Genomic DNA, 23,741 nt, shown 5'->3' on the forward strand with positions numbered 1-23,741 from the left:
ATATATAAGACTAACATATATTAAAGATTCCTTAATTTCAAAATTAACATATTAAAAATATAAAATCTTATATATATTTTAATATTATTTCTTAAAGATTTCGAATGACGGTTTTTATAGATAAAAAAATATTATATCCCTTATGGAGTATGGCTACCGGGACGGGTTTGACCCGCTTAAGAATTTAGGTCATTCGTTTCAAGAAGTTTTAATATTTTTGATGGTTTTTATCCGTTTCATAATTTACAAGTTTTATACAATTCTGATTACTCACTAATTCGGTAAACGTTAGATTCGGGTATGTTGTTTTGTGAATCTTAATTTTATGCTGAAACTTTTATTATTTCAAAAATCACAAACTGAATGAAACCAAACTAATATAATTTTGAACTGTAAATAATTTAACAAATAATTATATCTACAAATGTAATTCTATGTGTACATAATATATTACAAATCTTATAGTAAACATAGTTTTTGAAATCAATCACGCACGTACGTGCGGGTCCATACCTTTTTTGAAATCAATCACGCACGTACGTGCGGGTCCATACCTAGTAATCATCTTATTCAGGAATCATCTTTATTAAAGTCACAAAAGAAACTCATCTTAAGGAACATTCGAAATCTCATGAAAACCAACTAAATAATTTTAAAAGAAAATCATGTCACTGCATTAACGAAAACAAAACCTAAATCCCGAAATATCACCATGAAACCTAAAATATTAAGCTACATTAAACCACACAAATTTAGACATTGCTAAAACATCAAGGTCAAGATATTTTTTCATTTTTTATAAAATAATACAAAAGTATTACTAGTTTACCATTATTAACAATCAACAACATTTTTAACACTTTTAAAAATACAAAAAATGAAGGTCAATATGTATGTTTTTTTTTCCAAATATGTTCCATATTGCCGAGCAGAAGGACGTTACGTTATCAAGCTTGAGAGAATACTTGTTAAAGGGATCTGCCACTGCCAGTAGATGCCCCAGTGACTGAAGGGCAAGTAAATTAATTTTACTAGAAACAATTTGTTTTATCGGAGTCTTAATAAAAGCTTTGGAAACAAAATTATAAGTTTACAAGAATGATTTTTTTTTTCACTGAATAAGTTTATATTTTTAATGCATCTAAAATTAGTTTGATATGAAATTAAATTTATGGAAAAAAAAAAATAATATATATATATATATACCGGTTGATAGCAAGAAAACTGAACGATTGTCAATAATTGTTATGTATCATGGTGAGGCAATCTCCCAACACCAGTAACATTGGTAGAGGCAACTCTAGTAATAGCTTGAACATCATATTACATGGAACTGTTGGTTCGAGGTTTAATTAGTGAAATATATATAACTGCGGAATAATATTTAAAACCTAGTTTGATGTGCATAGTTCTCTGAGATTCTGTCCACCAGAATCTCCCAGTTGCGTTTGTGATTAAAATTGAGAAGCCATTTCTTGTTTCATATGCAGACATATTTGAGGTTTAGAAACTCAGGTTCAGGAGACAAGGAAGCAGTTGAGCTCCCTTTTAACTCATTCCGAGGTGTATGATGATATGAGAGTTAAGCGACCAAATAGTGTGATCTTGGATGGTAAGCCATGCATTGAGAAGACATTGCCTTTAAGGACATCTCCATCGAAGATTTCTAAGCGTATCTTAAAAGTTGCTTAACATTAAAATTAAATCAAAATGGGTCCCAAATCAAAATACATAATAAATAGAAGAAACCATCCTATGTTAAAGCAATTTTTGTTAAAGGATTGTGTATGTGTCGGTTTATGATTGGTCGGACTAATTAAATAAGAAATTTTGTTTTTCCGCGTGTTTTTTTTATCTTTTCTCTCTTTCGTTTCACGACTCTTTCTCGAGCGATGCCGGTGACTGGGATCAGAAATTCTTTCTCGGCAATGCGACGCTGGTTCGCCTCGAAATCCCTCTCCAGAGAGGAAACATCGTTTTGGCTATTCTCTTCTTCTTCGGCGACGCGTTTCCTCAAGTCTCTTCTTCTTCGGCGACGCGTTTCCTCAAGTCTCTTCTTCTTCTTCCTCTGCTTTCAGATCCAAGACAGACATGTCCGCTAATTCTCATCCTCCTAATTCCAAAAACGTCCTCTGTAATGCAGCCGCCGGTGCCGCCGCTGGTAAATATATATATATATATATATATTTAAATATATATATATATATATTTAAATATATATATATATATATATATATATATATATATATTTAAATATATATATATATATATATATGCTCTGATCTCCTTCTCTTTCCTACTAAACTTTTTTCTTGAATTTTTTTTTTTTGATTGATTGAAAAAAATTTCTGATTCTTTTTCAGGGGTTTTTGCGGCTACGTTTGTTTGTCCTCTTGATGTTATAAAAACGAGGTTTCAAGTTCATGGGCTTCCCAAGCTCGGTGATGCCAACATCAAAGGTTTCTCCTTTTTTTTTTTCTTTTCTTTTCTGATCAACTCGGGAATTGGATTCGAGGATTGCGCTGATATATATCATCTACTTTATTCTGATCAGGTAGTCTAATTGTTGGCAGTCTTGAGCAGATCTTTAAGAAAGAAGGCATGCGTGGCTTATACCGCGGACTGCTCAACTGTGATGGCTCTTCTCTCCAATTGGGCCGTGAGTTTTTTTAACTTCTTCTTTATATATGATTCGTCTTTCCACTTGTTGGATTCTATTGGACTTATTGGAGCTGTAAGACTTTACTTTTGCAGATTTATTTCACAATGTATGACCAGCTCAACTCAAGAGCTTTCTTTGCTAAAAAGGTTAGTAGTAGCGCTTTTTTTACCTCAAACAAAAAGAAAAACAAACCTTCTTAATCCCTTATTAATATTAACCTCATCTAATCAAACTTCTTCTCTGTTTGTAATTAGATGTGGATCGCAAACTCAGCGTTGGTGCTAACGTATTGGCTGCTTCTGCTGCAGGAGCTGCTACTACCATTGCCACAAATCCTCTTTGGGTTGTCAAGACTAGACTTCAGGTCCGTTTTTTTTCTTTTTCTTTGCTTCATCTATGCAATCATAAGGAAACAACAAGGTGGGGAACGTTAATTAGTTGTAGTATACACAACACCTGCTTTTACCAAGCTATTTTGGTATAACAACTAAATTACTTAGTCCTCAAGAACCTCACCTAACTTAGAATGTTGTTAATTTGTGTCACGATAAGAATCTATTTCCAACACCTTATTGATTCTCCTTCAGACACAAGGAATGAGAGCGGGAGTTGTGCCATACAAAAGTACGCTTTCTGCTCTAAGGAGGATAGCTTACGAAGAGGGGATTCGAGGATTGTACAGGTTTTTTTCCATCTTGCCAACACTTTTTTTTTTTTTTTTGTTTTCTGTTAGCATATCAAAGGTCTTTTTTATTTATTTATTTTAAAAGTCTTTCCATTTCTCTCGCTCTTTGTGCTACCAAAACCAGTGGTCTTGTGCCTGCACTAGCTGGTATCAGTCATGTTGCCATTCACTTTCCTACATATGAGATGATCAAAGTCTACTTGGCCAAGAAAGGTACAAACTGATGATCCATAAATCTTTTGAATTGGATGAAGTAAAGAAAACGGTAAAACCTTTGTGGAGATGAGATCAACTAAAAAAAAGGTTTGTGAATAAATCAGTTGATAATCTCAATGCTCGTGATGTAGCAGTTGCCTCTTCCATTGCCAAAATATTTGCTTCCACATTAACATACCCGCACGAGGTGATTTTGCTTGATTTTCAAGGTGGATCTGTTCGAGGACGATAGAATTCGAAATCAACGAAGGTGACGTTTTTTTCTTTAATTTCACTCGCTGCTTCTTTGTTTTTGATGTCACTTTGCGGTGTGAGATATGTTTATGCAACGATGAAGCTACAATCTTTCATAACTTCACTGATAAAAAGACCAGTTTTATGATTTATCAGCTACTGATTGGTGATTAGGTTTAGTGTTGAATAGGCAATGCTTCATTTTATGGTGGAATTGGAAATAATTTGGGGGCTTTGAGTAGCTTGGAGAGAGTTGAGATCCTCTATTTTGATTTTGATTTCCGGATTCTTTTTGATTCTGCACTATGTAGTATTGTTACTTGATGATCAGATTCTGAGTTTAATTGAGTCTTGAGATTTAACTAATAGTTTTATTGAATGAATCGGTAAAGAAGGACTCTATCGTATGAGTTTAATTTGGTAGTTCTGATGTCGATCTACTTTAGTGTCAATTTTATGGTCTAAGTCAAATATCTCATGGATATTGTTTAAGTCAAACAGTGAGAGATTGCGGGTGTTTTGAGAGGGTCACCTTTTCTTGCCCCTATGATTTCAGGTACCATGTTCTGTCTTCACTTGATTAATAATGTGATTTGGGAATTGATATTAGTAAAATTAATAATGTGAAGGCTTTCTCTTTGGCAAATTGTCTGTGGATCAGGGACTTCAACGCAGAATCACCGCTACTATCAACCAGTTGCTGCCTTGGGTTCGGGGATGCAAGTCTTGCTTTCTTGGGGAACTTCTGTCATCAGCTTCAGGATGTTGAACTCTATGGATTAGATGGAGTGACAGATGCAGGTGTGAGCGAGTTACTTCAGAGCAAAATTGTTGGCCTAGTGAAGGTGAATCTGAGCGGATGTATAAATGTTTCAGACAACACAGTGTCTGCAATTTTGTTTGGAAGCAATGATCAAGTTTGTGTTGTAAAAAAAGTTCTCTTGTTTTTTTTTCAAAAAAATGTTAAGAAACTTGCTTTATAACTTTATCAATGGAGGCATATATTTTCTTTGATCTTTAAAAAGTTCTTAATTCAAAAATTTGTACTTTAGCAATTTGTTAACAAACTTATCAATGGAGATGGTGTAAGCTTATAGTGTATTAATTACTATAAGTTTCCTAGTTAGAAGGTCTTTGGTTTGTTCACCTATATATATTTGAGATATAAGATCACAAAGGAGGGTTTGTACTATTTCAAATGGAGTATGTTTGTTCGTCACCTGGATTTATCTAATGGAGGGTTTTTCTTTTTTTTCTTGCGTGTGGTCTGTGGTACATACGTAGTAATCAAGAACACAATTAATAGAATTCCTTTTTATTGATGAAAATATATATGGTCGATAATATTTTCACAAACATATAATTTAAGATAGATAAGTCTGCTTTCATCATAAATACCAAATAACCATATATAGAAGGAAGTCTATATGCTTCTTTTCTCCTCTCATGGACCACCACCGGGAACTTTGTATACTGAAACACCAAACACCAATATGAGACTTTGATTTTAATGTTACTTACATCATATATGTTGTAGATGGAAAAACGAGATAAATATTTTAGAGAAAGTGGTTACCTCCACAGTAAGAGCCAGGAACTAATAGATCACCACATGCGTGAGATAATAAGCTAAGCTTTCTCACATCAAATTGCTCCGCAAATCGAGGGTTGACAGCATCACAAAGGCAATACATCTTGTCAATTTTTAAATTGTTACAGCATTGTGGAATAGGAGGGATGAATGGGGTATTCAGTCTCAAAGACTTAGAACAATAAACAAAATCTCCATAACCTTTTGTTACGCTACATCCACGATAAGGTTTGAACGATGATGTTCCTGTAACAAGCAATATAAACATAACAATATAAATCTTCATCATCTTCAATTCGTTTTTTTCTCTCTATGATATGTCTTCCTCTTATAAATCATTACATATATATATATATATGTATACTAGAAAGTTTATTAAGGAAATTTCTGACTGGCAATTATGAAAATTACCAAAATACTATAGTCAATGCAATAAAGAAGAAGAAAAGGAAAAAGGAAAAATAATATTATTTACAAAGAAATACAATATTTTTATTGCTAATTTTCCATTTTTAAAAATCAACAAATCTTGCAATTATTAATTAAGGAAAGAACAAAAAAAAGTAAGGGTTTTTCCCTGGTAATTTCGTTAGTGAAGGCAGCCGCATATGATTTATAGGCCAGATATCAAACAAGGCCAAATTTTTAAAAAGGGCCGATAATTATTTAATTAGGCCCAAATTGTCAAAAAGGAAAAGAAGAAGTCGCCTGAACTGAAGAGATGATCATCGATGGTCGGCGGCGAACAAGGAAGAGCTATGATGAGTTGCAGCGACGACAAGTTAGAATTGTGTAAATGAATCGTAGCCTTGAAGGTCTCTCTTCATTGCAGTTTCAGGAAACATAGGAAGAAGAAGAAGTCGCGAGACAGAGTTGTCTGCTGCATTAAAAAGCTTGGACTTAAAAATCACGTCTACCAAGTGGTTGTCTTCTAGAGGTGCAGCTGTGTTTATCACACCACAAGATGTAGGGTAGGGTTTAGCATGCTAGTTCATATGAGTATCGCTATCAACCAATGTTTGGTTAGATGCAGTTTCTTGATAATAAAAAAGGTTGCAGCTGTTTGAAGTTTTAGATGGTAATATTGAACCGACGGCTTAGTGTTCCTCCTTAAAAGAAAACATATAGCAGCCTAGCAGGTTTTGTTGGGGCTAATCTATTCTCAGGGATATTTCTTTTAAGGAGAAGATATTGTTTAAGGACTAATGTATGTTTTTTTACGGCTGTAAGTTATATCATTGGTTCTCCAGTAGCTGTAAGAAGAGTCTCAGGGGTATCACTTAAATTGCTGATATGAGGCAAGGTTAAGATTTGATGGTCGGAGAATCATAGCTAGTTGCCTCAAGACTTGAACTAGTGTGGTTCTTTTTTCTGTTTTTTTGGACTCACTGCAAGAGTAAAATTGTGAAGGCTAGCTTGGAGAACCACACTACTTGGCAGAGGTACATACATATGACGTTACATTTCTTAACTATAAACTAACTGTGATGTCCAATATTATAAACTATAAACTAAGTTTTCAATTATAAACTATACACCATGAGACGTCAAAGACTGTATAAGGTTGAGCTTTTAAAGATGTAACAGATCATTCGTTTGCAATAAAAACACTTAGAAGGCTACGTACGTCTGCTTTAAGATAATTAAATAAGTCTGCTTTCATCATAAAATACCAAATAACCAATACATAGAAGGAAGTATATATGTTTCTTTTCTCCTCTCATTGACCACCGGGAACTTTGTATACTGAAACACCAAACACCAATATGAGAATTTGATTTTAATGTTACTTACATCATATATGTTATAGATGGAAAAACGAGATAAATATATATGAAAAAGTGGTTATAATTAATGTTTAATTACCTCCACAATAAGAGCCTGGAACTAATAGATCACCACATGCGTGAGACAGTAAGCTAAGCTTTCTCACATCAAACTGCTCGGCAAATCGAGGGTTGACAGCATCACAAAGACAATACATCTTGTCAATTTTTAAGTTGTTACAGCATTGTGGAATAGGAGGGATGAATGGGGTATTCGGACTCAAAGAGTCTAAGCAATAAACAAAATCTTCATAACCTTTTGTTACGCTACATCCACGATAAGGTTTGAAAGATGATGTTCCTGTAACAAGCAATATAAACATAAAAATATAAATCTTCATCATCTTCAATTCGTTTTTTCTCTCTATGAATATGTCTTCCTCTTATAAATCGTTAAATATATATATATATATATATATATATATATATACTAAAAAGTTTATTAAGGAAATTTCTGACTGGCAATTATGAAAATTACCAAAATACTATAGTCAACGCAATAAAGAAAAAGAAAAGAAAAAAGGAAAAATAATATTATTTACAAAGAAATACAATATTTTTATTGCGAATTTTCCATTTTTAAAAATCAACAGATCTTGCAATTATTAATTAAGGAAAGAACAAAAAAATAAGGGTTTTCCCTGTTAATGCATTGTATTGTTCATGGTTGTATATAACATAACATCCTAAAGAACAGCTTAAATATTCATTTCGTGGAAAGAAAACTTTTCATACTTGTAAAGATTGAAAACTTGTAATGGTTTCATCTGAGAACTTATGGATCTTTTTTACAAGACAAGTAAATGTTTTCTGGTGCCTCTTGGGGTTTGGGAGAGCTTACTGTTGTAAAACAAACCGTAAATAAAGTTGTTTACGATTCCAAACCTTATGATCGGTATTTCAATCAACAATCGTTGGGAAAGATCACGACAATCACAGTATTGCAAAACAAGTGACTAATAAGGTCATCATCATATTCATATATATAAACGAACAGATATAGCATCGTCTTTACATAAGTTCTAATATAGATTAGACAAGGAAATAGAAAAACACATTTTCATAAGTGGGCACAGACGCGCGCTGCCTTGTAGATCTTCCCAGGTCGACAGAAGTAACCATTGGTAGGGGAACAATGCACATCTTTCGAACAGATGCACAACCCCTCCAATGCACAACCTTCTGTATCTACGGTAAGGTCGCCTCCCAAACCCAATACTGCGTCTGTCCATTTGCTTGAAAATAGGCCTAGTGGGTCAAACATCTGCTTCATCATCAAGAAAAAAGCTGCATCCTGGTACTTGTCAATGGCGTTGATAAATGCAACGTTTCTGTTCTTGCCCCAATGTGGCAGCCCCTCGTACTTGAACAAACCCATCTGCTCGATCTCCTCGAAAAAATCTTCATACATCCGAGGCATCAACGGGTCTCTGCTTCTATAGTATGTAAATTCGAATTCCATACCCTCAAATTCGATGCCCAAGTATGCAAATGATGGTTGAACATACCGGATCAACACACCATTGTATAAATCGAGTCCGCATAAAGCCTTTGGTTCGATCTTGACCAGACTTTGGATGTCGCTGATAAATGCCTTCACGTTCCTAAGGGGTATGGTGAAAGTGGTCTGATGAAAAAATTGGCCATGTATGCGGGAGTCCCAGGGACAAGCCGTGGCCAATGCATCTTCTTTACTATCCAGACAACCTCCTGATGACATCATATCGCTGTGGTTTCCAATCACTGGATAGCCAGAATAATTCATACCTGCATGCAAGATTTGAAACATTACTTCATAATCTGATTTCACATATGATATACCATCATTATTAATTTTTCAGTCTGTTATTTAATAGTCTGTTATTATTAATTTTTCAGAGTAAAAAGGAACATACCATCATTCGACAAACCATATGATAGACTATTAAAGTAAGCGGAAATGCCCTCCGCCACTGTGCAAATCTTTTCTGAGTTCCTTTCCAATTCTAGCTCTTCTTCTATTTGTTTTTTTAAGATAAATAAAAACGAATCACAATTATCTAAATGTTTTAACTTTTTTGTAATGAAATATATAGTAGAAATGAATGTACCTCTTGATCTTTGGAATGCCAGCAATTTTGAGTTTTTGGCTGCGAACAGTAAGGAATCATATGAGCCACTGCCAGGGATGTCCACTGAAACCCGATCATCCATCCGGTAAGTGACTTCTCCTTTGCTGGGGTACCACATTATATCAGGAAACTCGTACCGACTTCCGTGCTTCTCAACCATCTCTACAAGATCGCTATCCTTAATGGTCATATAGCTGATTGATCTTTTGAACATTAACTCCAACTGAACCGTCACCTGAAAAAGGAACCATACAAAGGTTAAATCATTTTTCCAAACAAGATTTAAAGAAGCCTATTATGTATGTATCTTAGCCGCAAAACAGTTTAATGAAGAAAAGCAAACCAGTCAATTAGATAATTCATCTTTGATATAAACAGAAAATGTAAAGTCTTTTACCTGAGATATAACACCAAATACGCCTAGAGAAACTCTAGCGGCGTCCAACTCAGTGAAGTTGCTCTGCTTGAAAATTCTAACCATGGAGTACCCTTGATCAGGAGGAGCAGAGGTTACCATTCGCATCTCGATGACGTAGTCATGAAAAGCAGTTCCCCCATGCTCCCCATCCCAAGAACTTCCGTGGGCTCCGGTAGACATCATACCACCAACTGTTAGCCCCCACCAGTGTGGCGCCATTCTCAACGCCAGTCCGACTTTTGCAGCATCACCTATGAGCTGGCGCAGTGAGACACCACTGCGCCAGAGACAAGTTGATTTTTGGATCATGTCACAGAGCAAATCAACTGGAACATCTACTAAGTCCAGTTCTACTCCCAGTAATTACTACTGATCCCAACAACAATTGCAGAGTATAAACAACAGAAGAGAAGAAGAAGAAGAAGAACTCTCACACTCCTTCCGATTCGAACTACAAACAAAACGTCTCTCGATCCTCTCGGGTCTCGGCTCTCGGGCGTCTTTCAAAGTAAACGCACGGGCCTCATTTTAGTCACTAGGTTAGTACCCAAACTTTGTTTTTATATATACTAGGATGTCGGCCCATGCGATGTCGGCCCGTGCATTTCCGCACACCAGAAAGTGAAAACTTGAAATGACTAATATTGTTAATTTTACATTTTGAGTAGAAATTTTATGGTAATTCTTTAATTATAGTATAAAAGTCCGAAATAATGACTAAGATGAATCAACAAATTAATTAAATAAATTTTTTGTTGTATCTATAAAAATCGATTCTTTGACAATAAGAGAATAATGTTAAAGATATATGAATCAAGTCTTACTGAATCTTACTCAGATAATCAATTTTGAAAGATATTCAAATAAAACAAAATTTAAGTCATTATTCTATCAAAATTTACAAAAAAAATAATAAGATAAGCAGGGAGGAAGAGCTAAATCATTATTCTATCAATTACCTAAATTAATACTTGGAAGATATGATCGATGTGGGTATTAGGTGAAAAATGACACCAAACAAAAGTTAGATAATTGAATATATAAATAAAGTAGATAAAACAATCCATGAGTGAATCAATGTTGATTAATAAATTGAAAAAAAATAATACTCATAATTTTTAAATTTGGAGGTGTTATCAAAGAATAAAATCTCTTTTCAAAGTCCATAAAAATTTATATATAAAAATAAAAAGATGTGAAACAAAAATGTAGGACAAAAACAAGTGCGAACATTGAAAGCTGGGAGTACGACGAAGAAACACAATTGTTGGATCAAAACATTGTAACTTTTGAGATTATTAACAAATTTAAACAGTTAGAAGAGATAATAAAAAAAATCTCATCCGTTAGATTTAAATTGACCCATAAAAGTGGGTTTGCTATAATATATAAACATATAAATCTATAAAAAATTAAAAATCACAATAAATTACATAGATTACTACTTGGAAGAGATGATTGATGTGATTTAAATGGAAAACGACACCAAACAAAAGTTGACAAAATGAGCAAGAATTGATAGCAAGGCTGAAAGAGTGTTTACTTTGAAAGACGCCCGAGACCCGAGACCCGAGAGGATCGAGAGACGTTTTGTTTGTAGTTCGAATCGGAAGGAGTGTGAGAGTTCTCTCTTTCGGACAAATCTTTTTTTATTTGTCGTCAACTCGTTCGGACAAATCTCACACTGTTGTTGACTTAGTTGTATGTCTTTCCCGGTCCTAGATCTATCTGGTCTCGTCGATTAAACCCTCAATATATAGTAAAATCGATTTTCATCCTCCAATTTTCCTTGTAAAACTAATTGGTCTATGGTATCGTGCTAAACGGTGGCGTATTGTCCCTTTATTATTCACTAGGGTTCACATTTTTATTTACCATACGGCGGCGTAAAACTGGGGACTTTGCCTCATTATAGTCACTAGATATATACCCAAATTGCGGGTTTGTTTTTATATATATATATATATACATTTATTGCAATACCTTTTTTACTTCTTTTATTTTTACATTTGAAAAATTAAAAATTATATATTACCGAACTAAATTAAGACATTTATACGAAGAAACAAAGAATATTAAATTTTGTTTAAAGTTAAATTTTATTTTAAACTTATTTTTGTTTATAAAAACTATCAGCATATTTTTTAGGAAGTAAAATAATCATACAATTTGCACATTTGATTGGTAGATATAAACATTTCATCATCCTATAATTCTTGTCTAAAAATTAGGTATTTAGATATATTTGTATTTAAGTTTCTCAATTAAATATCATGAGACTCTCAAATTCTCTTTTATCGAAAAGATTTTCATGCAGCTTGGTTAACTCTTTAATGGTTATAATTAAAATAGACAACTTTCCTTCCAGCTAGCTATTCAATTTCTTGAATATAACTCTAGAATTTAATTTAATTTCCTTCTTCTTTTCTCTCCGTATTTTCCTAAACCAACATTATATCATTGATTTAACTATCTTTCATTCGACAATGAACAAAACTCTGATTTTTTTCATATATAAATTTTTTATTTCTCTAAGAACACACTTTCATGAATTTCTATACAATAGTAACCAAATTACCAGTCACTGCTACAACCCTTCAAATTGTTGAGAAATTCTAGCGCCTAAACCATATGTTCATATCTTTATGGTTTACCCTAAGAGGACGAAGCAAATCTTTGGTTTTACTCTTGATACTTTTTTTTTCTTTTGGTGATGCTTCTACTTACTTAAAGAATACATCAACATGTTCTAAACCTCTCTAGATTTCATATATAAATATTAAAATTATTTATAATATGAAAAATAATAAAAGACATGAAGATGTTTCAAATTCCTCTTTAATTTTAAATATGTTTGCTTTTAAATTAGATTGATATGTGTCACTCTCTCCACTGCTGACGTGTCCATTCATATGGAAAGAGTTAGCAACTTTCATAATATAAATTATTTAATAGAATCATGAGTAGAGTTATTTGAATCCTCCTCTTCTGATGCTCAGCTCAGGTATTAATCAAATTGAACAGTGACGAAAATTGGCCAAGCCTTCAAACCAGCCATACAAGATTTAGAGAGGATAACTAAGAGAGGTTCGAACCCTTTCGGCTGGGGTCAGTGATAGTGTGATAATTCTTTCGAATTATGGAAGCATATGATGGCGTCGCTTCTCTCTGAGGGCGATTTTCTCTGCGATCTGCAGATCGGTTTTTCTTCTGTTTCTCCTTGTCGGAGTTTTGGTCCGATTGAAGTTTGTGACACTAACACTGTAATTTCTTTCGGGGTCTTTCTGTCAAAACGGTTTTGTGGCAGTTTCTTTTGTCCGTTTATGTCGTTGGATAACCGCTCGAGGAAACCGCCATGGACAATTCAATATAAATTCGGGATTCCCGGCATTTCTTCTCTTCTATCCTTGTTCTCAAATCATCTATCTCTGATCATCTTCTCTAAACTGTTGAGTATGAGTGATTACATCAGAAAATCTCTTCAAGATTTAGACTTGGGCATAACTGATGCCCCTGTTCCGCTTCCGCCGCAATTCATTGCAAAAGCGGTGACCGCTAATCGGTACTCTTTGGTGGTTTCTACGGTACTCATTGTTTCTTCTTCGTACTCCCATCTTTCAAAAATCACACCTATTAATTTTTACATCTTTTTGTTTCACACCTCTACGTTTTACAACTCTGTATTTTACACCTCTTTGTTTATTATATATAGATTTTTATGGACTATTAAAACAAGTTTCGATTTTATTGTTTTCTGAGTATTATTTAATTTTAAACTTACAAGTTAATAAATAAAATCAAAGAATTGATTTATTGGAGTGTTTTTTTTTTTAAATCTGTATATATAATAGCAAACCCACTTTTAAGGGTCGATTTAAATCTAATAGATAAGATTATTTTTATTGTCTCATCTAACGGTTTAGATTTGTTAATGATATCAAAAGTTGCAATGTTTTTCTTCTTCTTCTTCTTCTTCTTCTTCTTCTTCTTCTTCTTCTTCTTCTTCTTCTTCTTCTTCTTCTTCTTCTTCTTCTTCTTCTTCTTCTTCTTCTTCTCTTCTGTTGTTTATACTCTGCAATTGTTGTTGGGATCAGTAGTAATTACTGGGAGTAGAACTGGACTTAGTAGATGTTCCAGTTGATTTGCTCTGTGACATGATCCAAAAATCAACTTGTCTCTGGCGCAGTGGTGTCTCACTGCGCCAGCTCATAGGTGATGCTGCAAAAGTCGGACTGGCGTTGAGAATGGCGCCACACTGGTGGGGGCTAACAGTTGGTGGTATGATGTCTACCGGAGCCCACGGAAGTTCTTGGGATGGGGAGCATGGGGGAACTGCTTTTCATGACTACGTCATCGAGATGCGAATGGTAACCTCTGCTCCTCCTGATCAAGGGTACTCCATGGTTAGAATTTTCAAGCAGAGCAACTTCACTGAGTTGGAAAAAAAACTTGCAACTGTTGGGATCATTAATAATTTTAAACAGTTAAATGAGATAATAAAAATAATCTCATCCGTTAGATTAAATTTGACCCCCAAAAATAGGTTTATTAGAAATAGAACAATGCGAAAAGGAATAAAATAAACTTTGTATGAGTGAAGGTTTATGTTTTTATAGATCATTGATGTTATACTCTTTTCGAACTATATGACCACACATATAATAATAATAATCTAAAAGAGAAGAAATTAACTTTATTCGTATTTAACCGAATGGACACTAACAAGTTCATAAGTAGACACAAACATGTTCATTCGTAAGCTTTTGTCATTGGTCGGTGAGTTTCATAAATCTATCTATAATTTTTTTTGTCAACCATTGGGCCACAACTGGCCGGTCTATTAGCCAAATCTCTACATTCGTAGGGAGCAGAAATTGATCCCTGGTGTGATGGTGCCTTCTACAATTGGACTTACCTCCTTCTACTGCACTAAGGTCACTTCACATCTATCTAGATCTATTACAATACAACGCAAATATAAAAATACCTTGAATTGAAAATTGATGCAAGTTAATTAAAAAACACTCCAATAAAAAATTATTTGATTTTATTTATTAACTTGTAAGTTTAAAAAATACTCAGAAAACAAAAATTTGAAAGTTGTTTTTGTAGTCCATAAAAGTTTATATATAATAAACAAAGAGGTGTAAAATATAAAGGTGTAAAACATAGAGGTGTGAAACAAAAATGTGCAAAAATTAATAGGTTCGATTTTTGAAAGATGGGGGTATGACGAAGAGATGCAAAAATTAATAGGTGCGATTTTTGAAAGATGGGGGTAAGATGAAAAGACACGATCATTTGAAGAAAACAAAAACTTACAACTATTGGGATCATTAATAATTTTAAACCGTTAGATAAAATAATATAACTAATTTCATCTGTTGGATTAAAGCTGACACAAAAAAAGTGGGTTTGCTATTATATACAGATATATATATATATATACATTTATTGCAATACCTTTTTTACTTCTTATATTTTTACATTTGAAAAATTAAAAATTATATATTACCAAACTAAATTAAGATTTTTTTATGAAGAGGCAAAAAATACTAAATTTTGTTTAAAGTTAAATCTTATTTTAAACTTATTTTTGTAGATAAAAACTATCAGCATATTTTTTAGGAATTAAAATAATCATACAATTTGCACATTTGATTGGTAGATATAAACATTTAAACATCCTATAATTCTTGTCTAAAACTTAGGTATTTAGATATATTTGTATTTAAGCTTCTCAATTATATATCATGAGACTCTCAAATTCTCTTTTATCGAAAATATTTTCATGCAGTTTGGTTAACTCTTTAATGGTTATAATTAAAATAGACAACTTCCCTTCCTGCTAGCTATTCAATTTCTTGAATATAACTCTAGAATTTAATTTAATTTAATTTCCTTCTTATTTTCCTAAACCAACATTATATCATTGATTTAACTATCTTTCATTCGACAATGAACAAAACTCCGATCTTTTCATATATAAAATTTTTATTTCTCTAAGAACACACTTTCATGAATTTCTATACAATAGTAACCAAATTACCAGTCACTGCTACAACCCTTCAAATTGTTGAGAAATTCTAGCGCCTAAACCATATGTTCATATCTTCATGGTTTACCCTAAGAGGATGAAGCAAATCTTTGGTTTTACTCTTGATACTTTTTTTTTCTTTTGGTGATGCTTCTACTTACTTAAAAAATAGATCAACATGTTCTAAGCCTCTCTAGATTTCATATATAAATATTAAAATTATTTATGATATGAAAAATAATAAAAGACATGAAGATGTTTCAAATTCCTCTTTAATTTTAAATATGTTTGCTTTTAATTTAGATTGACATGTGTCACTCTCTCCAGTGCTGACTTGTCCATTCATATGGAGAGAGTTAGCAACTTTCATAATATAGATTATTTAAAAAAATCATGAGTAGAGTTATTTGAATCCTCCTCAAGATTTACAGAGGATAACTAGCCATACAAGATTTACAGAGGATAACTAAGAGAGGTTCGAACCCTTTCGACTGGGGTCAGTGATAGTGTGATAATTCTTTCGAATTTTTTTTGTTGATTCGGTTCGTATTTCGGTTTTGTTAACCAAATATTTCTAAACAAAAAAAAAAATCGGTTTGAATAAGTTGGTTCATTTTCGTTTTCAATTTTATATCTCCTCCTATCAGAAAAACATGTTTTGATTCCTTATTTTTAATTTGTTTCAATAATTCAGATCGATTAAACCTGATACAATATGGTAGCACTAACCTTTCTTACAAATCACATTATTCATGTAAGTATATATACCAAACCGGCGAGTAAATAAAAATGGCGGCGGTTCTCAATTCTTACCTTATATATTAAAAGAGAGTTTTTGGTGCTGATGAAGACAAAAGTGTGAGCATTCCTTTTTTAAGCATCATCATCCCTCTAGTGTTGTATAACTGATGTTGCTTCATCTTCATGGTTATGTGATTACTAATTTTCTCTGCTGTTGTTTGTTTTGTGCCATTTTAAGATGTCATGGCCATGGGGAGGCTTTACAGACCAGTCATTACGGTTTCCTTAACAAGGTACTCTCAACCTTTCAAGTTTCCTAAACCCTTGTGACAACTAGCAGTATAGCTTTTACCTCTGTTACTGTATGTATCTTGACATATTTCGATTATGGGATTACTTAAGAGTAATCATGGTGACTTCGGTGTCAAATTGCTTCACTACTTGTCTAAATTTCATTTTCTGTCCTATTTTTGGATTCCAGTGTTATGGAGAATTTGTGGAACCTTCTTCGGCAATGTCAACAGAGATGTAAAACCTAGCTAGTGAGGCTTTTACTGTGCCAACTAGGTAACTTGTAGCTAGCCACCACAGAGGCATGAAACTTCAAAGACTACTATGCAGTATATACCAAAGTACAGCTCAAAGACAGATCGGCGTTCAAGTTTTCCGACAGACCTCTAGATAACTAGCTTTCAACCACTCTAAGTAAGGCTGTTGTAGCCCCAAGCTGATATAGTAGCGGATGGAACACATAAAAGTACCATTGTGCAGTAAATGCAAATGCTATATCACATCTGATGCCCAAGAACCACGCATCACTTTAATCTCTTGAGTTAGTAATTGTGGACAAGTCACAAATTACAGAAAAGTCCAATTTCCAAGTTCCTAAAGTAAGAGTCGTGGCTTTCATTTAAGAGAATTTTTTTTATGTTCCTCATTTGTCGAGTGTAACAATATGGTGGGATTTTTTTTGCACCTGACGAGCAGTGGAAAAGATTCGAGCAGGTCAGATGAGAAATGGCTTTGGAAAAGCTCTGCACAAAGCCTCTGTATAATCACAGCTTAATCTGCTGGTATGATCCTTGGCTCCTTGCTTATGTTCTGTTTTGCTAGCTTCTCTACTTCTTACATAACTAAAGAACCTTTCTAACTGTGTCTGGAAAATTGAGCAGGTGCAATAGTACAAACATGAGAGACAAAGAGAGAGAGAGAGAGTGCAATGATAGTCCTGAGTCATTGGACGATAGTTCTGAGAAGACCATTTGTTGGATGCACTTTAAGAAGAAGCTTGAACAAGGGTGGAATAAAGCTTGAAGACAAGATGAAAAAGAAGAAGAAGTCGCAGAGGAAGTTGTTTCAGAATTGGCCAAAGTGTATTGTAGACTCCAACTTTGATTTAGAAGGTTTCAAGTTCCTGCAATCAAGGCTCCCAAGCTGCACACACGTGAGGATTGTTAAAACCCTTAACCGACTCTGTTTTGTATATACCGCGGTGTTGCCACACCTGTGAGAAGACGTTGGGACTTGGGATAAAAATGTTAGCTTTCTTTTTCTCTGAATCGTCATCCTTATTGTGTTGTATAACTGGTATAATCATAATCTTCATGGTTATGTGATAACTAATTTCCTCCACTGTTGTTTCAGATTCCTGGAACAATCATGGTAATGGGGAGGGGAGGCTTAACAGACCAGGCATTATGGTTTATAGTGAAACCAGACCAGGGTACTCTCAAGTCTCAACCTTTCATGTTTCCTAATTGAAGTTCCCTGAACCCTTTGTGAAGACTAGTTAGATGACTTACTTATTCACCTTGCTTTCCAAGTATCTTTGCATGGTTATAATGTTAGAGTTTTGATTTGAACAGAGTAAGAAAGCAAGAGAAAAAACAGAGTATGAATATATCACAATCTTGTATCGATTGTGATTAGAAACTCAGTATAAGAAAGAACTTTTTATTGATCTCGAACTATATTTTTACATCCATAATAAAATAGGTTTATATACGTAGCAAACAGACACAACAAGTGAATCGTTGTGTCTTGTAGTTCTATAACTAAACATCACACCTCAATCTGTCACGACTCTAAATAAAATAAACTTAACATAGACATAAACTCAATTAACGATCAACATATAACAATATATCCACCTTGTTTTAGTTTGTAATGTTACTGTACCTTAAGCTTTTTGGATTATGGGATAAGTTAGAAATATTATGCAGATTCTTGACTCATCAATGCAGAGATGCTTCCTTACCTATATCGCTGCAGCTTCTACAGGACATGTATGAGAACAACCCTGAAGTGCAGCAGACGAAGATTAAGTTGTAAATAGTGTAAAAATAGCTGGAAAAGTTTCAAAAGCTTCGGTGGTGACATGGCGGAAAGGAAATTATTATTGGAAGAGATTCAGGATTTAAAGGAGCCACTACAACGTTACACTGACCCTTTTTCTTACATCAGCTAGGAAAAGGGGTTTCATGCTTAAGGCTGACATATACTTGTGACTCTAGTAAAACGATTCCGCCACTTTGTACCAGCTAGGAAAAGTTTTCGTCATCGACGATATTGTAAGTTCCATGTGGGGTGGGGGAGATTTCATTTATTGATATGTACAGTTTCTACAGGATACACTGTTAAAGAACAGCTTAAAGCAGACTGAAATAAACAAAGAAGAATACTCTCTCATTTCCCTTAACCCCTGGATGTAATGGTACAGTAACTTCTTGGGTATGCTGTAACCGTACAACTTGCTTGTATATGCCAATCATGATGGTTCTTGATGCTGTGACGGTTAAGTGCATCCATGATTTCAGCCATAGTCATCACGTCTTTCAGGTCCTGATCGTTTGCAAACACAAGTATGACCGAGCTTTGAAGATCCCCATGACCAAGTAACCTTGAGAGCTCCTCTTTCCCGGAAGAGATCCTCACTCTGTCTGTGCTATAGATAACCATAATCAGCAAGTCATCAACGTTTGATTTTTTTTTTTTGTGGCTATTCTTATAATCAAATTGAAAGGTATCTGGAGGTTTTTAAGTCAGCAAATGTACAGTAATGGATATGTAAAAGGATATGCGAGAGGCGAGTTGCTCAAAATAACATATCCTTCGATAGATTGCATCAACATGATGAAAAAATCTTGGACGGACCCAAGAAAACAAAATACTTGTGCACAAGATGGATAAGAACTCTGAAAAACATTATCCTCCACTATACACCTAGTTCATGTCAATAATGAGAGTACACAGCTATTAACATCATAAAGGATACAGATGTATATAGCAATAGGCTTACCCCAAAACATCATTAGCATTAGGCCCGAGTAGTCCCATACCTAAAACTCTTAAGGAAAATGACAAATGACTTCGTTTTTGTCTAGCTAATCATTATCATTTATCAGTATACTTTACAGAGTAGAGCAGGACTGTACTTTTGGTTTTAAGGTTAATTTCAAACAAAGTGATAGCTTTTATTAACATGTAAAGAGGCAAGTCGAGGTAAAAATGTACAAAATGACGAGAGCCAACATCAAGAAACATATCCATTAAAATTATAACCACAAACATGTGAAAGTGATTTATATGTGGTCATACAGAGGAAAAAATTCCAGCAGCCATCATACAGAAGCTTTGGAAGGAATGTAAAAGACTATAATCATTACCTGCATTTTATCAAAATAGGCATGTCCCTGTGCTTCAATGTATTTTTTAGGCACCAGTACCTGTATAATTTAAACCAAATACATGATTCCACAGATATAACTAATAGGATATTTATGGACTAAATCAAGACAATGACTAGCAAAGATCTTGGTTCGAAGTGGCAAGTCGGCATCTTAAACTTAGATAAAGCTCATGCTACAATTGGGAAGCTCTTCTTTAGCCAATTCTAGAAAATTCATGCCATTTTGGAAGAATAATGAGCAGAAACTGCGGGCAGAAACAAAGAATCGCAGGAACGTAGTGTAACGTACCTTTGAGGAAGGATATTGTTTCAGGTGTGACTGGACTGATCAAATGAAGTTCAAGACTAGCAGCAACCATTTCTTACCAGCCATTCCACCACCGACAATGGCAATGTCATGTTGTGGAGCATCGTCAATAGAATTTCTTTTTGCATTACTCTCCTAAATCATTTAGTAAATCGAGAACAAAACCAATAAAAGACATTACAACCCGACATTACAACATTAAAAACGGAACAACTGATAAGCTAGTCCAAGGCTTGAGCAAGACCTATGTTTTTCTATAGCAATACCCGCGGAGGTTTAAAGCATGCACTAACACTAGTATTGTTTACATTGTGTGCTAAACACATAAAGCAAGTAACAAAGTCTATGTTTACATTGTCTGCTAAACACATAAGGCATGTAACAAAATCCAAAACAGGCAATGATAGCATCTCATAGCTCAAACAGCACAGAACCTATGTAAATGCATCAATAGATGAACTAACCCTATTAAACCCAATACTGTACTTAGCTCCACAATCAAATCCATTATCCATAAATATTAAAACTTTTGCACATCATACCCATTTTGTTGGTCGATACAAAGAAGATGAAAGATTGCTGAACCTAGACTAGAAAAATAGAGAGAGAAGGACCTCGAGATTGACACCAAAACTTGAGTAATAGCTCCGCCGGCATTGGATTGATTCGGCATTAGAGATTCCTCTGGTTGGCGAACTCGGCGCTCAGATGTGTAAGGCATCTATTTTCTACAGCGGCCTGCAACTTCTCTCGGTAGTTGCACCACTTCTCTCAAGCTAATATTTATAAACAAAAACAGATTCGGTTATCAAATTTTTTACAAAAGATCAAAGTGTTGTTTCTCAAGATTTAACACCAATTACTGACATTTTCTACCTGCATGCTTCATTCACTCAAAATTGCTCTCAGCCTTTCGTTTTCTTCAACCACAAACAAACTTAGAATCTTCAATAAGTGTAAAGATATTCCCTACAATACTGGTACTGCTGACACGCTGCACCCATCTGCATCTCTCTCGTCTATCAATGAACGAGCAAGCCATAGCTCAGATTGAAGTTGATTCATCTGCAAGGGAGGTGTTTACAAAAACATTCACATTGGTAATATTTATAGAGTTTTGTTTCATCATATGGAGATTAAGCTTCAGAACAAGTCTTACCTCAGCTGAAAGTGTCCTAAGCTCTTGATCTCGAGCAGCTAAAAGATTTGCGAGATCAACCTAGCAAGCATTATTATAAACTTAACTGTAGCAAGAGTAGTTAAGCTATTTGATATTATAAAGGAAGCCAGAGCCAATCCTCACCTGAGGAGTATTGGTGCACGAAACCTGAAAGCACAGAGCACTTTATCAATATCAAAAGCACCAAAAGTGCTTTGCCAAAACTGTTGGTCTCAAATTGGAGATAAAGATCGGTTTAGAATTTAGTTCCACATTAGCATATAACATTCATTCCAATGGTTTTTTCCATTACAAACCAATTGTAAGAACATTCATTTAGTGTTCTGATTTTAGGAAACACAGTTAAATTTGGCATCAAAAGGATATGTCAAGAGCTCTGTAACATCCTGGAATATAAAAAACTAGCGACGTGACGTGATAGGCAACCAGCCATTCACAGATGTATAAACCTATGAAATCATAAACGAGACCAGAGCCAATTCTCACCTGAGGTGTGCTTCCATGATCAGATTGTTGGTAAATGCTGAAGAGGAGAATATAATGACTTCAACATGTCAGGACGGGAATTAACAGAATTGCAATGCATGCAGCACATAACCTGAAATCACACAGCATTTATCAAAATCAGACAACACCAAAAGTACTTTAGCAAAAGTATTGGTTTTAAATCTAGTTCTACAGTAATATATAACATTTAGTCCACAACCCCAAAGTAAGCATTTTCATCCAGTGTTCTAATTTTAGGCAACACAGTTAAATTTTGCGTAAAGAGATTATGTCAAGAGCAGAACGAGTCACTCACCGATGTACAAACCCATGAAGAAAGCCATCGCACATTGCTTCAACCAACATGATGATGATCCTGCAGTCTGCAGAGTGCAAATCATATTTACATTAAATAGTTTTCCTCCACCCACACATATTATAAGTGTGAAAGAGCACAACCAGAGTTTTACAACATTAAAAAAAACGGAACAACTGATAAGAAAAGAGAATAAGCTATTCAGAGAATCCAAGGAAGGCTTGAGTAAGACGTATGTTCTTCTAAAGCAACAGCCGCGTAGGTTTAAAGCATGCACTAGGATTGTTTACATTGTGTGCTAAATACATAAAGCAAGGTAACACAGTCTATGTTAATTCCAATCAGAATGAAAGCAGAGAGGGAAACAGCAGAACAAACAAGTGTGGGTGTGGGTGGGCTTTATCTCAAACAAACAGCAGACTCAAATCTCATCAAGTCTCTGGCTTTCTCAATTCCAATAGTCAACAACACATTTCTACTCTTACTGCAACCTCTAAGATTTTTTATAACAAAATCATTAAGCAAGTCAGAGATGAAGAAATCACCGGCGAAAATAAGAGTGTGAGCTTGGCCGCCAATGAAAGCTCTGATATTGTGATCACTCAAGTCTCCATTATAACTCCAAGTTTCTACACACACACACACATACACACACCGTCTTCTACAGGAAACACCAGTCGGACCCAATTTCGAATTTCTCCAACTAACCCACTTGAATGATTCGATCCCTGAAGAACCCTCGACTCGGGAAATTCAAATTAAGCCGGATTTGAAAGAGATGTTGTTATGGGTAGTTAGAGGCAACAACACTGCGTTACTAACGACTGTCGAAAGAACAGAACTGGAGAAGATTTGTACATTGCTCTCAATCTGGGGAGGAGACTGTAGCGGAGACGCCGGAGAGAGAACAAGGAGGAGCCAAGGGAAAAGAAATATGACTTATTATTTTTTTTTTTAAATAAATTTAAATTAAATCATGGACTTAATTAATAGCTAAGTAATTAAAAGATTATTCTTTCCAAATTTATATCCTCACTTAATTTGTTACCCCCATCATATTGTTATTATTTCATAATTTCAATCTCAAAATAAGACATTGAAAATGTTTCTAAATAAAATTGGAATATAAAATGATTAAGCGTAATAATCTGAGTTTATGAGCATTGCTAATCAAAAGCTCTATGAATAATAACAAACATAGTGCAAGGGAATAGAAATTTTAATGAGACTATAAGAGATACAA

General features: G+C 34.4%; 2 protein-coding genes, 1 long non-coding RNA gene and 1 pseudogene across 9 annotated transcripts; 1 reads left to right on the top strand and 3 right to left on the bottom strand.

Moving 5' to 3' along the window:
- Window positions 1–1,887: 1,887 nt before the first annotated feature.
- Window positions 1,888–4,821, top strand: LOC104773364 (nicotinamide adenine dinucleotide transporter 1, chloroplastic-like; annotated as a pseudogene). The gene is made up of 10 exons (XR_015581411.1): window positions 1,888–2,161; window positions 2,364–2,459; window positions 2,555–2,659; window positions 2,755–2,808; window positions 2,971–3,026; window positions 3,250–3,344; window positions 3,472–3,560; window positions 3,698–3,813; window positions 4,299–4,353; window positions 4,459–4,821. The product of XR_015581411.1 is annotated as a nicotinamide adenine dinucleotide transporter 1, chloroplastic-like (transcript).
- A 420-nt stretch (window positions 4,822–5,241) lies between these two features.
- On the bottom strand, window positions 5,242–7,372 carry LOC147926643 (uncharacterized). The gene is made up of 3 exons (XM_087487133.1): window positions 7,255–7,372; window positions 5,374–5,634; window positions 5,242–5,270 (listed from the first exon to the last, which is right to left on the bottom strand). Exons 1-3 carry the CDS (start codon window positions 7,370–7,372, stop codon window positions 5,242–5,244), a joined length of 408 nt encoding a protein of 135 aa, XP_087343259.1.
- An 857-nt stretch (window positions 7,373–8,229) lies between these two features.
- Window positions 8,230–10,138, bottom strand: LOC104773365 (putative L-gulonolactone oxidase 6). The gene is made up of 4 exons (XM_087486863.1): window positions 9,723–10,138; window positions 9,305–9,560; window positions 9,110–9,211; window positions 8,230–8,981 (listed from the first exon to the last, which is right to left on the bottom strand). The coding sequence occupies exons 1-4, from the start codon at window positions 10,050–10,052 to the stop codon at window positions 8,275–8,277; spliced, it is 1,395 nt and encodes a 464-aa protein (XP_087342989.1). The 5' UTR covers window positions 10,053–10,138; the 3' UTR covers window positions 8,230–8,274.
- An 8,967-nt stretch (window positions 10,139–19,105) lies between these two features.
- On the bottom strand, window positions 19,106–23,458 carry LOC104773367 (uncharacterized). Of its 6 annotated transcripts, none has more exons than XR_015581523.1 (10): window positions 23,044–23,458; window positions 22,499–22,565; window positions 22,183–22,294; window positions 21,820–21,843; window positions 21,676–21,735; window positions 21,393–21,581; window positions 21,131–21,292; window positions 20,499–20,651; window positions 20,187–20,246; window positions 19,106–19,465 (listed from the first exon to the last, which is right to left on the bottom strand). It is a non-coding gene; the product is annotated as an uncharacterized LOC104773367 (long non-coding RNA). The 6 variants fall into 6 exon arrangements; XR_015581524.1 differs by having other exon boundaries at window positions 19,106–19,460; window positions 21,384–21,581; window positions 23,044–23,444; XR_015581522.1 differs by having other exon boundaries at window positions 19,106–19,460; window positions 23,044–23,442.
- Between the last annotated feature and the right edge of the window lie 283 nt (window positions 23,459–23,741).

Source organism: Camelina sativa, chromosome 15, assembly GCF_030686135.1.
Source record: "Camelina sativa cultivar CO46 ecotype springtype chromosome 15, ASM3068613v1".
NCBI lineage: Eukaryota > Viridiplantae > Streptophyta > Magnoliopsida > Brassicales > Brassicaceae > Camelina > Camelina sativa.